The sequence below is a fragment of the Protopterus annectens genome, chromosome 14.part0 (assembly GCF_019279795.1).
Source record: "Protopterus annectens isolate FY-2018-M chromosome 14.part0, PAN1.0, whole genome shotgun sequence".
Taxonomy (NCBI): Eukaryota; Metazoa; Chordata; order Ceratodontiformes; family Protopteridae; genus Protopterus; species Protopterus annectens.
In genome coordinates this window covers 28,385,600-28,402,593 of record NC_056748.1, presented here as the reverse complement: position 1 = coordinate 28,402,593, position 16,994 = coordinate 28,385,600, and the positions used below count along the sequence as shown (strand labels likewise).

The 16,994-nt window shown below is 41.7% G+C and overlaps 1 protein-coding gene across 1 annotated transcript in view; it reads left to right on the top strand.

The window, feature by feature from the left end:
- The window catches only part of FRYL (FRY like transcription coactivator), a 3,917,685-nt gene that overhangs the window by 573,699 nt on the left and 3,326,992 nt on the right, over positions 1–16,994 (top strand). Inside the window, exon 6 of the mRNA XM_044055727.1 lies at positions 15,207–15,286. Coding sequence (XP_043911662.1) covers positions 15,207–15,286 — 80 coding nt within the window. The remainder of the gene's footprint in view (positions 1–15,206; positions 15,287–16,994) is intronic.

Below are 16,994 nucleotides of genomic sequence, written 5' to 3'. Positions count from 1 at the left end.
CATATGTGTACTGTTACCAATATCCAAAATTTATTTTCTACCATAACCCCTATCTAAAAATCTCTCCGACAAGTGTTTACTAAGTGTGGAAAACACTTCATTGGAAAAACATATATGTCTTACCCTCATGAACTAGGATTTGGGGATATTACGAATCACATGCTTGGGATGGCAACTCCTAGAATGTAACAAAGTATTTATTTCAGGATGTTTCCTATATACTTGGGTCAGCATAGTTCCATCTTCCTGGACCTGTGTATCAACATCCCAAAATACAGAACGAGTTGTATCAACATTAGCTGTAAAATGCAATCCCCATAGGTCAGCATATATGGGGGCAAAAGATTACCCCCATAGCCGTACCCCTCAGTTGTAAATAACATTCATGCTCAAAATAAAACACATTTTGGGTCAATATATGTTCAGCAAGACAAATTAACAGAGTGTTAAAGCCCGGACTGTAGTGAGAAAATTTGGCCAACCAGTATTCCAGGGCTTGTATGCATGCTTCTTTTGCCCCCATATATGCTTTATTTATGGGTTATGTGGAGGAGTATTTGATATATGATCCTATGCATAATATATATCTTGAATCTGTGGATATGTGGCATAGGTATCTCAACGATTGTTGGCTTGTGTGGAAATCTGGGATAGAGTGTTTACATGAGTTTGTTGGCTATTTGAATGACAACAAATGGGGATTGTATTTTACAGCTAATGTTGATGCAACTTGTATTTTTGGATGTTGATATACAGGTTCAGGAAGATGAAACTGTTAACCCAAGTATATGGGAAACATCCTGAAATTAATACTTTGTTACATTGTAGGAGTTGCCATCCCAAGCATGTGATTCGTAATATCCCAAAGTCCCACTTTGAGGGTAAGATGTATGTATATGTTCTTCCAATGAAGTGTTTTCCACACACAGTATGGATTTTTAGATAGGGGTTATGATAGAAAACAAATTTTTGATATTGCTAACAGTGCACGTATGTGGGATCATAATTTGTTACAATATCAGATACAGGATTGTAAAAATAATAATACAGTGAGGCTTGTGACCCAGTATGGTAATAACACTTCTGTACTGACTAATATTGTTAACAAATATTGGCATATTTTGACTGTGGATGAACGTTTGAATAATGTAATTCCCCCCAGGTGTTTATTTTCATTTAGAAGAGGTAAAACTATAGCAGGGTGGTTGAATCATCATAAACAGATGACTTATAGTAAGACTAATATTCAACAGAGAACTTTGGATGGTGGATTAGTTAGAGGTTGTCATCCTTGCAGTCATTGTAGTTTTTGCAAGCATGTTAATACCACTATGGAATTTAGTTCCAAGAACATGTCTTGAGTGTTTGATATACGTATTCAGGGTAATTGTTCTTCTCAATGGGTCATTTATTTGGTGACCTGTAAGTGTCGAGCATTTTACGTGTGACAAACCTCACGTCCATTTAAATTATGCATATCCGAGCACTTGAGTGATATAAGGTGTGCCAAACAGAATAATGCCCTTTACAAACACACATTACAACATAATTCAGCTTCTTTTAGATTTACAATTATTGATGGTATTAAGTTTCGGGATGTGGACAAAGTTGCTTTTCATGATATCATCAGTAGGAAAGAAAAAAGTGGATAATCATGTTAGGTGCTCTTTTTTCACCTGGATTAAATGAGCTTCTGTGATTTGGATAATTGTATGTATTTTGTTTTATATATATTATGTGGCTAGATTAATTTGAATGTCATTACACACTGATGAAGGTTTGTTAACTGAAACCAGTTTGTGTTTTTACACCTCAATAAATTTATTATTTTTGGTCACTGGCTGTTGTGCTGCCTTCTTGTATGAAGGCTCATCAAGAGCTCCCAATGTCACATCTTATTATTCTAACGAACACATGCAAAAAGGATCTTCGGTGGTGGTTGACCTCTCTCCAAGTAACGATAGGTTGTCCTTTTATCCTACTCTCACCATTGGCCACGGTGATCATGGGCGCTTTCCTGATTGGGTGGGTGTGGGGGTCATTTTCAGGGAAAAACAGCCCAAGGCACATGGACCGAACAAGAGACACATCTGCAGATCAATGTCCTGGAGATGACAGCAGTACTCATGGTGTTGCAGTACTTTCAGGACTCTCTCCCTTTGGGGACAATTACGATTCAGATGGACAACAAGTTGATGGTCTGGTACTTTAAACAAGGAGGAACCAGGTCCTATCCCCTTTGTCAAGAGGCTAAGAGTATGGCAGTGGGCTACATCCACCCAGCACTTTCTGATAGCAACGCACATCCCGTGGAAATCCAAAGTGATTGCAGACAAACTGAGCAGGGCAATTTCGTCGCCCCACATGATTGCAGACAAACTGAGCAGGGCAAGTTTGTTGCCTCATGAGTGGTCCCTCAAAAAAGAAATAGCGGAAAGAATATTCTGCAAATGGGGCCAGCATTGCAATCTCTTTGCATCCCCCATGAACACAAAATGCAGAAGCTACTTTACCCTGACCCCCCCCCCCCCCCCCAGAGATTCCCCAAGGGACGCACTCTTATACGATTGGCCTCTGGGTCTCCTTTATGCATTTCCACCAATTCCCCTGATACCCAAAGTATTACAGAAAGCCAAAGCCCTGGGAAGGACCATCATTCTAATAGCACCTCATTGGCCTCGTCACATTTGGTTCCCCTTCCTTTGACTTCATCTGTTGGAAGAGCCTTGGGTTCTAGACCCAGTTCCATACCTTCTGATGCACTCGTCGGGAGCTCTTCATCACTCCCCTTAGTCCTTAAAATTGACAGCTTGGCTGCTCTAATTCCCAACATAGTCAGGTTCCATAACCTCTCAAACGAAATGCAACACATCTTAATATCTTCTCATAAATCCTCTACTAGGAAGTTGTACCTCAGCAAATGGAAGAGATTTCCCATATGGGTTTCTCAGAATAACATTGACCCTTACCAAGCCTCTTTTTCTTCTATATTAGAATTTTTGACTATGCTTTTCAACAAAGGAGCGGCGGCAGCTACATTTCATGTGCAGCTTGCTGCCATCTCTAATTTTCATCTTGGTACTAAAGACTTTAACATAATGTCACTCAAGCTATCCAAAGCCTTTCTCAAAGGGAGTTTCCATCTTAGACCACCAGTTACATCCCCTTATACCCCCTGGAACCTAAATATTATGCTCTTCACGCATTATTCTCCCACCGTTTGAGCCAACTTCTTCATGCAATTTGATATTTTTGCCCTGGAAGACCATCTTTTTAGTAGCCCGAAGCTCGAAGAGCCTCAGAACTACAAGCCTTGTCCATAAAACCTCCGTATTTGGTTTTTCATGCTGACACAGTTTCACTGCGAACAAATCCTTCATTCTTGCCTAAAGTTTGTACTGAAGCTAATCTTAACCAAACTGTAGATTTACTAGTGTTTTTCCCTAAACACACCAACAATTTGGAGTATATCCCGCACAAACTTGATTCCTTTTCAGATGCTAGAAAAGGTATGCCTGTGGCAAAAACAACTCTTATCAAAATGGTTATCTGAGTGCATCACTTTCACTTACTCAGCTGCCAATTTACCTGTACAATGCAAAATTAAATCTCATTCAACCAGAGCTGTGTCCACATCATCTGCATTTTCAGCTAGGCTAACAATAGACAATATTTGTGCAGCAGCTACTTGGTCAAAGGCTCATACCTTTACCACTCATTACAAAGTCGATAGGGCCTCCAGGGACAGGGCCTTCTTTGGTTCTACTGTCCTGAGAAACATGCTCCCGTGAGCCACCCGAGAAAGATGGTGCTTGGGACGCTACCCATCTGCAAGAATGAACAGCGAGGTAGAACAACTTCACATAAAGAAGTTATGTACTTACCGTGATGTTCCATGTGAGTTGTTATCTCACCTTCATTCATACTTCCCACCCTCCTACCCCCTCCAGGCTTTTTCGAGGACCGAGATTCATGTTTTATCATGGTTGCTTTGTCTTTCCCATGGTTTTTCCCTTAAGTGGCAGGCATATGGTAATATTAGAGGCAGCAAACAAGATCTGAGGTAACTCTAGGTGCATCATGGGATAGGGACTTGGCCTCGAGTTGTGTGAAGACCTTGACCTTTGTACTTGGCTGACTCTGCACCCCATCTGTAAGAATGAAGGTGAGATGAACAACTCACATGGAATGTTATGGTGAGTACGTAACTTCTTTTTCCTCCTTAGCCTGATCTGCACCAGAAAACATTTTTGTGCTCCAGAGAAAAACAATTCTCTGACAACAGGATATAGCAGCTTGAATCGCACACCTGAATCTTGACATTTCCTGATTGCTGGCATAAATTTGCTTCTGTTTTGCCTGGTGTACAGTGAATAATAATTTTCCATAAATGCTCTGCTGTCTCCAGTTTTTATTTCTTTGTTGACCAGGAAAAGTCCGAGTGGGTAAAACCCATTTTCACTGGAGACCCAGAGAGAAAAGCTCCATATTTGTTACACATGATGTACATTTGTAATTGCTGGGTAAAAACATCTATACATGAACTTATTTACATGATTTTTAAATATTTTTTTTAACATTTCTCACATGAACATAGTATTTTAACACAAAACAAGAAAGATTGACGTAAATTGGCTAATTGTTAAATATATAAATAACATACAATAACAGTTAATGCATTTATAGCACGATGGCTGAAGGGAAAAGATCAAACTGGGGTGTTTTTGAGTTTAATAATTATTTACAAACAGACAAGTATAATGTAGCTTAAAAAATTATAAGAGATATGAAAGTAAAAGTTATGAAAATGATCAGGAAGATAAATGTACAAAGGAGAAATTGTAGTTAGTGGTGGGTTGTGAGAGAAGAAGAAAAAGTATGAGTTTAGGAAATAAGTGCAATGTTAGGAGGAGTGATAAAGTACCAAAAGATTGGGAAGCAAAATGGCTGTAAGCATTGATGAAAAGTAATCTGAGTAAAGTTAGCCAGGTGAGCAGGAAGAACAGAGCTATCTTTGGCATAGGTGCTATTTAAGCAAAGTTTTGAAACTATTTGTTTATCTGTTTTAACTGTGCGGGGATTTCATTCCACAGTTTTTACACATGAGAGTAGAGAGATTCTGCAGCAATGTTGAATGTCTTACTGATACATAGTAAAAGTTTATTGCTAAAATTAATGTCTCTAGTGGGTGGATAGTACAGCAGAGCATTTTGTAGTGCTGGGCATTTGTCTGGAGAATGTACAGTATGTTGTGGGCAATTAGTTGCGAGTATCTCAGCTGGTTTGGGAGTTCAAGGCAGTTTAATTGTCTTAATGCAAGGGAGTGGTGTGTTTTATAAGGTTGGTTGCAAATGTGGTTATTTTGTAGTAGCAGGAGGCTACTTTAGTGTTATACATAGTGTTGATATTTGTAAGAATAGGAGAAGCATATAGTAGAGAAGGAAGTATGTTGCTGTTAAGATAATTCTTTGCTTGATCTGTCAGGTAGTGTTTGGCCCTAAAGATGGAGTTGAGTTTTTGATTTTTCTTGATGGAGTGAAGGATGTGGTGATCAGATTTGAGGTTGTCATCTATTTGAGGTTGTCATCTATTATGACTTTCAGTAGTTTAGTTTTGACTTATGGTTTCTATTTTTGTTAGTACTACCACATAAATGGCAGTCTACTTAATGCCGAATGTGTGATAAGAGAGCTCGGGACCCAGGTGGACAGTAGTCTCTCCTTTGATAATCACATCGCCACAGTAGTCAGGAAATCCTTGTGTGGCACACCTCATCACAAAAGGGTTCTCATCCAGGAAAAAAGAGGTCATTGTTCCCATCTACTCGGCACTTATTAGACCCATTATAGAGTACAGCGCCCCTTTTGGAATGTACCTCACAAGACATCTGCAGCAGTTGGAAAGGCCACAGAAGTACCTCACAAAGAGGATTACTGGCCTCAAACAGATGCCCTACACTGACAGTCTCAAAAAACTCGCAGCTTTACTCTGTAGCATATCACCTACTCCAAGGAGATCTCTGCCTAACATATAATGCTATGTAAAACCCAGAGCTGTTGGACATGCTACACCTAAAGAAATCCCAATCCCTCCGAGCTACACACTCTAGGGCCCTAAACCTTGTCACCACAATAAACAGGACATGCTGGAGGGATAGATTATTGTCCCAGAAACTTCCTATACTCTGGAACAAGCTACCCATCTATGTCAAGCAAAGCTCCTCATTAGCACTCTTCAAGAAAAATCTTGAGTGGATGGGAAGTAGGAAATACACCCCAGGGATCACTTCTGTGGCTCTGCTCGACAGGGTCACAGGAAATTACCTTTCTTGGGTGGTGTAAGCCAGGGAACCTTGTTGGCTAGGCTTACGTAGGCCCTTGGGCTGATAGCCTAGTACCTACCTATGAACTTGGAAGTAATGTGAAATGTGTTTCTGGTTAAGGTGTTTTGGAGTAAGTAGCATAAATTTGTATGTTTTTGGCATTAAGCAACAAGTTAGAATCCTTTAGCCATATTTTAATGTCGGTGAAAGATTTTTGAGGGATTTCTGGTAATTTTGGATGAGGCACAGGGTTGAATCAACTGCATATTTTATAAACAAAGCAAGTGTTGTATTGGTATAAAGTTTATTTATGAAAACATTAAATAGAAGGGGACCAAGTATTGCCCCTTGAGGAACACCAACAGAAATTGATTGAAATGCTGAAAGGTTTTGTTGCCTGCTGACGATTGCATAAATAACTGTGAAACCAGGAGAGGCTGGGGTAAGTAAGAGTTAGAGTTGCAAGTTCATAGAGGAGCTTTTGGTGGAGCATTCTATCAAATGCCGTGGAAAGGTCAAGAAAATGTGAAAAAAAGTTGCCCTCATTTCTATATTGGCTTACTGCATTGGTGAAGTTGAAGAGGATGGTAGTATTACTGTGGTTGGGCCTGAAACCGAGCTTGATAGAAGAGGCTAGGCTCTATTTGGTTTTGTCTCGTAAGTTGAACATGAATGCATTTCTTGAGGAGTCTCTCATCTGCCACAGTTTGGCCATCAACTTTCTTTTGATATGATTGCATCTTTACTAACAAAGCTGTAGGCTGCTTTTCCATTTCCATGTTTGGAGCATACACCCGGTGCCCTTTCAGGCTAAAAAATAAATAAATTAAAAAAAAAAAATCCAGTAGTAGAACAGCAGCCCAGTTGCTTATTTGTGCTTTCTTTAAAAATGTGCATTTTTATTTCCAGTTTCCCTGGTACAGCAGAAAATGTCAGGTATTCTCTGTGCACTCTTGTCTTCCAACTGTACTATTTTTTTGAGGCAGCTGCTGTTATAAACCGTCCTACTCGGCCACCCTTTTCATCCACTGAATTTTGCAGTTTTATCAATTCATACGAATAGCTAGTTAAGGCATCTTGCATTTTTTCCAACCTTTTATTTGAGTCGGTACATTCTTTCAGTTTTTCATTTGTTTTAATCACCTCTTAGTACATTTGATTTTTTTTTTGTCTGAATTACTAGAAGCTGTCTCTTGAACCAAAGTTAAAGCTTAAACTGCTTTTTGCTAAACAGCTGCAGAATTCCTCCCAGCTGCTGTTTTCCCTCTCTCTCTCTCCTGGTTGATTTGCTTTCAGGTTCTTCAAATTTCCTCTTATTTGACATCTAGGCACTGTACTTGGCTGGTAACTGAATTTTACACAACAGTTTCAGTGGCACTTTTTCTCAGATTCTGTTTTCACACTGGGAGAGTTGAAATTATGCTGTTGATTACTGTGTAGCCATCGTGGATGTCCATGGTGGGCCAACTTTTTCTGATCTTCCACAAAGACTGGGCTGTTTAACATACTAATCCTTCTTTCATGCCAAAAATTATTTCTGAATTTATCCGAAATCAAGCCATCAGTCTCCCGTTTTTCTTTCAGGAACCTAAAACTAAGTGAGAGAAGATTCTGCATACCTTGGATGTGCACAAGTATCTTAAGTACTGCATTGACAGGTATAAGCCCTTCAGGGAAGCTTGATGGCTGTTTATTTCTTATTATGGGGTAGGAAAGAGCAACCTCTCTCTAAAAAATGATTGCCAATTGGTTGTCCTCTAAGGTTGTGCGTTTTTTTTTTAAATCCCACCATGGTAGGTTTAGTCCAGGCAAGGTTAAGGCACATTCCACTTTGGTGAGTATATGGGAAAGGAGTGGACTTGAAGCATTCTAGAGGAAACAATCTGGTGGTCTTTTTAATGCTTTTACAAAGTAATATACACTGGTTATTAGCCTGCTCCGGGGCATAAGAATCCTTTCTCCATTGGCTCCTGGATCCTTATCCTTTCTCTCCTCCCAGGTAGGTTAAGCTTTGAGAATCTACTCGTATGCCAGTGAGGCAGTGTGAATGATGAAGATCCTACAGTTGCGCAAATCCTACTTCATTGTACCGGTAAATGTTCAAATTTCATGCTGCCTCAGTGGCAGCACCCACCCACCATCGCCCTTTTTTTGTGTATAGTTTGATGGTATCCATCCTTAATGGGTTTGGATTTCATTATTTGTGTTGGTGTTTTGCGACATTGTATTGGTTGGTTTCAGGCAATTCTTGGTTCTTGACTGTCTTGGTGGTTCTTGGCACTAAAAGCGTGAAAAACTAACTTTCTGTGACAGTGGTTAGGCTTCACTTGATGGGAGGGGCATGGCCAATCCCCTGTAGCAGAGAATCTGAGGATGGTATTCTGAGCTCTAGAAAGCTGCCAGTTTGTTTTTTGTGCAGGCACAGAACTCGTATGCTATTGAGCCAGCGTAGCATTTGAACATCTACTGTCACAGGTAAGTAAGACTTGCGCAGCTGTATTTTTCTATGTATATAAGTATAGGAAAAGCCTTTGCTATAGATGGGCAAACTCGTTTTGAAGAACTGTGTGGACAGAGGGGAATTATAGGTAGGGGGGAGGAGCCTAAGCCTTGGATAAGAGAGTCTGAAAGTTGCTGGTTTCGGATCTTACATTACCCAGCAGTTAAGATGGACAGAAGACTACAACATGGATCTAACCTTATGGCAAGTACATAACTTTAGTTTCTAGCTGCAGATTTGTTGACAGTCAACCTTTGAGTCTGAAAAGAATGAATTACTATTGGCAGGCTGTTTGCATTTTGTTTTGACAAAGTTTGAGTAATGCTGTTATCCTTTGTGGAAAGAAACACACGTCTATGAGATTAATAAGCTGGGTCTAGAAACTTAATCTGTACTTGGGATAATTTGCAACATCAATGGGGAGCTTGTTGGACTGAAATTGATTTCCTTTTTCAAAACTTAAGACTTGTTCATCGTGCATACAGCTGCAGTAATCACAGATGGGTTTTCTGCCGTCAGGCGGTCCCTCGGTCGGCCGAATTCCAAAGTCTAGGTCCGGCATCGGTTGTTGTCGCTTTCTCTCCTGACGTCAGTGAGGCCGGAGTATATAAGACACAGCCGACGCCATGTTCCTCAGTCTTTTTTGCCGCGCAGTGCCCGAAGCAGAAGCAGTTCGCAAGTGCCGGTCGGCCAGCTCCTGAATTACGGAAATATTGGAAACCGAAGTCTTCATTAAAGCGAAGTACCCCGTTGAGGAAACTTTTCTTGCCTCAGACCGATGTCAGAAAAAGTTAATTGTATTTCTTGTGGGAAGCAAATACCGCATAAGGATTTCCATTTCCTCTGCATACCTTGTTTAGGCCCAGACCACGACGTCTCGGGCTGTCGCTTTTGCGCTACTTTCAATAAACGCACTATTAAGCGTCGGGCGGAGTTTGCCCAACACTATTTTGGTAAAGCCTTTGATTATAAAATGTCGTCGGATACTCCGACTACCGTTTTGTCCAAAAAACACAAGGACAAGGACCGACATGCGAGGTCCACGGTCCCCGCCGACACCACACCAAAACAGGCTACACGTGGTCCGGTTCTCAGCGAGACACCTTTGCAGTCCCTGACTACCGACGACACTCCTTTGGCGGTGTCCTCTGTACCCGAGACCGCTGGAACCTCGGCCCTTTCCCAGACTACAACCACCGAAACCTTTGCTAATGTTGAGCCTACTAATGTGGACAGGTCCACTTCCACCCATGGTGTCTTTAGACCCTCATCTTCTTTTTCTATTAAGGCCTTTACTAAATCCAAAGCAGCCAGGCATCCCAAGAGGCCTGTTGCACAGGGCCCATCTCCAGGCCCCATGCCTAAAAAATAGATGCTTAAAATGGCTGAGGATTTAATTACTCTTATCAGGGGTTCTCAACCCCCTCCAGACAAGAGACCCAGAGTGGAGGAAGATTCTCCCTCTTCTGAACAGGGCTCCATTTTATCAGAACACTCTGCTGTAGAGGAACACTCTTACTCCCCTTTTGAGGATTCGGATGCAGAGCAGTCCATTCCTTCTGTATCTCCTCCTGAGGATTTTTCCTTTGGGGAAACCTTGCACACGTTGAGGGAACACTTCCATTGGGAAGGCCAAGTCTTTTCAGATTCCAAGAAAAGACTTAGGGAATTTCTTTTGTTACCTCAACACAGACCTCTGGCGATACCTCCTGTTTTGGACATACTTGATGATGTTTATTCGGAGGCTTGCCTTAACCCGGATTCTCTGCCTCCTGCACCAGTCAAACCTGATAGGTATTACAGAGTACCTAACTCCCACCAATTTCTTTTCAAAAGCCATAATGCTGACCCTGAAACCATTTCTCAAGGCCCCAAGGGATTGAAGGCCAACACTGCCAAGAATCCACTTCCTGCCAAAAGAGAGTCAAGATCTTTAGAAAGGTGGGGAAAAAAGGTATATACCTCGGCCACCCTAGCCATGAGGGCCTTAAACTGTCAGTTTCATATGCTTAAATATCAACAGTTCTTGTTATCACAATTAAGGAATAAAATGTCTCAACCTGAACAACCAGATTTTAAGGAGTTGCAGGATATGATGCATAGTGCAGAGCAAGTGGGTAAACGCACCTTACAATGTGGTTATGATGCCCTAGAGGCCTCAAGTAGAGCGGCTGCTACAGGATCAGCCATTCGCAGACATGCCTGGCTTAGGGAACAGAACTTGCCTGATCATGTGAAAGCTAAACTTCTAGATGCTCCTTTACAAAAGGATGTGCTGTTTGGTACTAATGCTGAGGAGATATTACGGAAAATGGAAGAAAAAGCCAAATCTATGCAAACTGTCAAAGCTTTTTTACAGGTCCAACCACCACGTTTTAGCAGAAATTGGCCTTCAAAAAACTGGTCCTTTCCAGCCACTGACAAGCCCCAAAGAGGTAAATACAGACGCACAAGGGGCAGAGGGCAGTCACAAGGATCATATAAAGGCCGACAATGGCAAACTCCAGCACCAAGAGGTGGCGAAGACGGTGCACAACAATACAGGAAACAAACCCAATGACTCCCTCATTTCCATGCCAAGCATGTCTCAGCTGGCAGTACCTTTGGGAGGAAAACTAGCATTATTTGCAAGAAATTGGCATATTGTCACAACAGACAAATGGATCCTGGACATTATAAACAGAGGCTACAAATTTCAATTCCACACACTTCCAAAAATGAGAGGCATGCCAAACCTGCCACACAATCAAAGGGCAGAGGCACAACTACAAATTTCAAAGCTCATAAGCATGAGAGCTATTCAAAAGGTACCTACTCACGAACAAGGTCAAGGTTTTTATTCAAGACTTTTTCTGGTACCAAGGAAAGGAACCGACTGGAGACCCATTTTGGACTTATTCATCCTAAACACATTTTTACTCGTACCAAAATTCAAGATTCTCACATTACAGCAACTTCTTTCCATGCTGGGCAAGGAGTTTTGGCTGGTAACATTGGACCTCAAGGAGGCATGCCTGCATGTCCCAATCAGACAAAGCTGCAGAAGATACCTCAGATTTCTTGCAGGTTCAATCCACTATCAATTTTCTGCATTGCCCTTTGGCTTATCTACTGCGCCCAGAGTATTCACAAAGTGCCTGGCATCAGTGATTGCCTACTGCAGACTTCAAGGGATACAAATTTACCCTTATTTGGACGACTGCCTGATCCAAGTGGACAGCAAGCACATACGTCTGGAACATCTGGCATATGTAACACGGTTACTGCATTCTCTGGGATACACAATCAACAAAGAGAAATCCAGGCTAACTCCATCTCAGAAAATAACTTTCCTGGGTGCCAACTTGGACACAAACACCCAGATGGCCTATCTTACGCCAGAAAAACAGGGGCAACTAACTCAGTACTTCAAAATACTAGCAAAATGTACCAGGCTTACTGCAAGGAAAATCCTGCAGGCTCTGGGCTTCTTGGCATCTTGCATTCTTTTAATCCCATGTGCAAAGCTGCATATGAGGAAACTTCAGTGGTACCTAAAAAACCTATGGTCTCAACACAGTCACAGTTTGGAAACAATAATACCAATAATTCCATGTTTGCAAAAGGAATTTCTATGGTGGGCCCAAGCATGTCAAGCAAACACAGGCCTCCCATTCTGCAAGCCTCAAGTAAAGCAAGTCATCACAACAGACGCCTCAGATTACGCCTGGGGGGCGCACATGACGGACAGGTGCATTCAGGGCAAATGGTCCCAAAAGGAAAAGCACCTTCACATCAATCAAAAGAAATGCTAGCAGTAATAAATGCAATTACAGCTTTCAAGGACTTCCTGCATCCAGGACAATTACTGATAAGAACAGACAACACCACAGTAATGTGGTACATAAACAAGGAGGAACACATTCATACCCCTTGTGCAGACTAGCCATGAATCTTTGGAACTTGGCTCTGGAATGGCAAATTGAACTTCAAGCACAGTACTTGCCAGGATTGGAAAACACGCTGGCAGACAATCTAAGCAGAAATATGACAGATCCACACGAATGGAAGTTACATCCTCAGGTGTTTACAGAGATAATCCAAGCGTGGGGGAGGCCAGACATAGATCTTTTTGCCTCCCACAGGAATCATCAATTGGAAAAGTTTTGTTCAAGGACCTTTCATCCAAAGGCCTGGAGAGTGGACGCCCTTTCATTCAGTTGGACAACATGGACAGTTTACGCATTCCCACCTCTGCCCTTCTGCCCAAGGTGCTTTTGAAAGCAAGAGCAGACAGACCGAAGATGATACTGATTGCTCCAGATTGGCCAAGGCAACACTGGTACCCACTCCTGAGGAGCCTAACACATACTCCACCCTGGTCCTTGCCTCTAATGCCTCTTCTGCTGACTCAGCACAGCTACAAAACTCTTCACAGTCAGCTGAAAACACTCAATCTCGCTGCATGGAAAATTCCTTAACACCACAACAGACCCTACTCTCCAAGGAGGTGCAGGATGTCATTTTGGAGGCCAGAAGGCCATCTACTAGGAAAGCTTACTCTGCAAAATGGAAGCGGTTTTGCTCTTGGAATGAGAAAACAGGCCAGGACCCTAGAAAACTGAACTTGCCTCCGGTATTACAGTATCTAGCGGAGCTGTTGAACAGTGGACTATCATTTTCTTCCATAAAAATCCATGCCTCAGCCATTTCTGCAGAATTCAACACGGATCCTCCTTTATTTTCTCACCCACTCTTACGACAGTTCCTCAGAGGGGCTAAGAATATAAGACCACCAAGAAAGCAACCAATACCAGCCTGGGATCTTAATTACATACTAGAAAAATTAACATAGTCTCCTTTTGAACCAGCTGCCTCAACAGATTTGCAATATTTGTCCTGGAAAACAGCCTTCCTTCTGGCTATCACTTCAGCTCGTAGGGTTTCGGAACTACAGGCCCTCATGGCGGTGCAGCCTTTTCTCATTTTCCATCAGGACAGGGTTTCCCTTCGTACCAACCCCTCATTTATGCCTAAAGTGGTATCCAGGGTAGCTTTAAATCAAGCCATACACCTACCTACCTTTTACCCCAATCCTCAAAACAAAGGGGAAAGGCTGCTACACTCTTTAGACATCCATAGGCAGCTACGTTATTATTTGGACAGAACAAAGTCCTTCAGGAAATCAGAACAACTCTGTGTCCTATGCTGTAGGGGCTCAAGGGAAGCCAGTTACCAAGCAGACTATTTCAAAGTGGATAGGCCACTGCATATGTTTTTGTTATTCCTATCATGGGAAATCTGTTCCTTCAGGTATCAGATCACACTCCACCAGGGCCACAGCTACCTCTACAGCCTTTCTCAGAGGAGTTCCCACCAAAGATATTTTGGAAGCAGCCACTTGGAGTTCTGTACATACCTTCACAAAACACTACCACCTGCCTTTATATTCCAGAACTAGAGGAGGCTTTGCCACTGCTGTGTTGCAGGGCATTCTGGCTCAACCCAGTTCCTCCTAGTACCTACCACCCTGTGCGTAGCTTTGGGACTCTACCCATCTGTGATTACTGCAGCTGTATGCACGATGAACATAGTACAGTGATGAACATAGTACAGTTTTGTACCTACCATAAATGTAGATGTTCGAGTGCTAATACAGCTGCAGTACAGGTTTCCCTCCCTCCTTCCCCACTTGGTAAAGGCATGGGGCCTAACACCCTCTTCATACAACCTGACTGGGTTATCCTTCTATGGTTTATTTGCTTGCAACTACTGATTTTGGATTATATTGCATTGCTTGTATATGCATATGAACATAATTTGTGTATTGCCTTCCTTCTGGGGGCACCTGACATCTGGGGCAAGAAAGACTGAGGAACATGGCGTCGGCTGTGTCTTACATACTCCGGCGTCACTGACGTCAGGAGAGAAAGCGACAACAACCGACGCCAGACCTAGACTTTGGAATTCGGCCGACCGAGGGACCGCCTGACGGCAGAAAACCCATCTGTGATTACTGCAGCTGTATTAGCACTCGAACATCTACATTTATGGTAGGTACAAAACTGTACTTTTTTTGTGATGAGGAAACGTAGAGATGTTACAGTAAACGTTGCAGATCCCAAACCACTAGCCATGTCTCCTAGAGTAGCTAATGAAGAACTAATTGGACAGTAATAGTTTTAAATTTTCTCAGTTAAGCTGCATCAAGATTAAGAATATGTTTAGGGTTCCCTGCACCTTACTCTCTAAGGAGGACTTCCCCATTTCATCTGATAGGGTGAATACTTAACCTGTAATTTAATTTTTTTAATCTGAATTTTTGGAGAACTGCAAAATAGCTGCCTCATTGTATACTGTGCTGTTGTTAAAACACCCATGTATTTAAAATTTCTTTTGTTGCAGATCCCTCTTCATCCAGTGCCAGATCCTTTAGTAACAGAAGTTCTAAATTTGGCTTTTAAGCACTTTAAACACAAAGAAGGGTAAGTTGGATTTTGCTGTCACTTTCTCGTTTTGTGTATGCAGTTAGTCCATTGTATTAAAAATGTAAAGAACTGTTTCCAGATAAAACAAAAGCCAGAAGAGGGAAATATACAGGAAGCATTTTATTTTTAAGTTTGAAGCAGGAGCAGCCTGCTGCAATTTCCATACTTGAATGAAACTGGTTGTATACTGATCAACAGATTTAAGCAACAAAAGCAACAATGTGGAAAAGCACTCAAAAATTATACCAATAAATCATATCATTGGTCCTTTTAAACGCATTTTATATAAATTCATTGGCCCATTATTAATTAACTTTAATATAAATGACTAATTGATTTTACACTGGTCATCTGATGAAGTCTTTTCATGGAGACGAAAACGCAAGTTTAATGTGTGAAGGCGTTTGTTTGCATCGGCTGCTTTGTGTGGATTTTTAATAAACGAATTGGATATACGTTGTTTTGGTTTCAGCTTTGGCTCTAGCACTCTTTTTATGATTTATTGATCAACAGATTTGTTAAGAGCTCAGTCCTGGAATATGCAGGATTGTGTCTGTCCTAATGAACTGTATTCTACTAGGCAATGCAAATGCTACCATTGCCCTACTCATAAAATAACCAGCTGACTCTATTGAATGCCTTCTCTGCATCAAGACCCACCAACAGTATTTCTTCTTAACACTGTTTCCCTCTGAGTCATCTTTGTTCTGTTAATGTCAAATGTTTGCCTTTTCCTCACAAAATCACACCAATCCTTATCTGTCTGTCTTGTCATTCTGTTAGCTAGTAGAGACAGAGTTCATAACCGAGGTTTAAAATTGAAATGAGTCTGTAGGAAGCTGGGTCTGAAGGATCCCTTTGCCCTCCTCTTCATTTTCAAGGTCTTTATCCAATGACTGCGACTACTTAGGGCATGACCCCTTCCCAGCCAAGGGAGAATGGACTGGTGATGCTAAAATAAAACCAGACTGACAAAAATGGTTCAGACTAGGGCCTGGTCTCCAAATGCTCATCTTTAAAGTGATGCACTAACTTGTGCCTAAGACATCAAGAAAGATCATGTGGAATCCAGCTCCGCTTCCCCAGGAGCTATTGACAACTGCCACCAGATCCCTCTTCGTCCATTGCTAGATCCTTTAGTAACTGAAGTTCTAAAGTTTGCTTTTAAGCATTTTAAACACAAAGAAGGGTAAGTTGGATTTTGCTGAGAGGGAAGTTTATAGGAAGCATTTTATTTAAGGGTTGTAGCAGGAGCAGTCTGCTCCCATTATAGTAGCCAAAGGAGTAAGCTTCATTGAGATTAGCTTTTCCCTAGCTTTTCTCTCCTTCAGTGGCCAACACTTCGGCTGAACTACTGGCATTTCTGGCAGTTCTCATTGTCATGGTTTTCTCCAAAATGGTACAAGCAGTGTCCATGCTGCAGATCTTGGCTGGTAATCCGAGTCACATGGGCATTTAATGTAGTTCTTAGGCATGCAGACATGGGACTTTTCGCAAAAGCAGCAAAACTCAAGATCAAAACTTTAGAAATGACAAAAATGTGGCAAGCTCTGGGGACGTTAGTTATATCTACCTGCTGCATCACAGTACTAGTGAGTATATAATCCTGCAAGTCCCTGAATGTAAATCTGATCTGAAACATTTCACCAAATTTTATCAATGTTAAGGAGATATCAAACCAAGGAGCCATAAACGATGGTTTGAC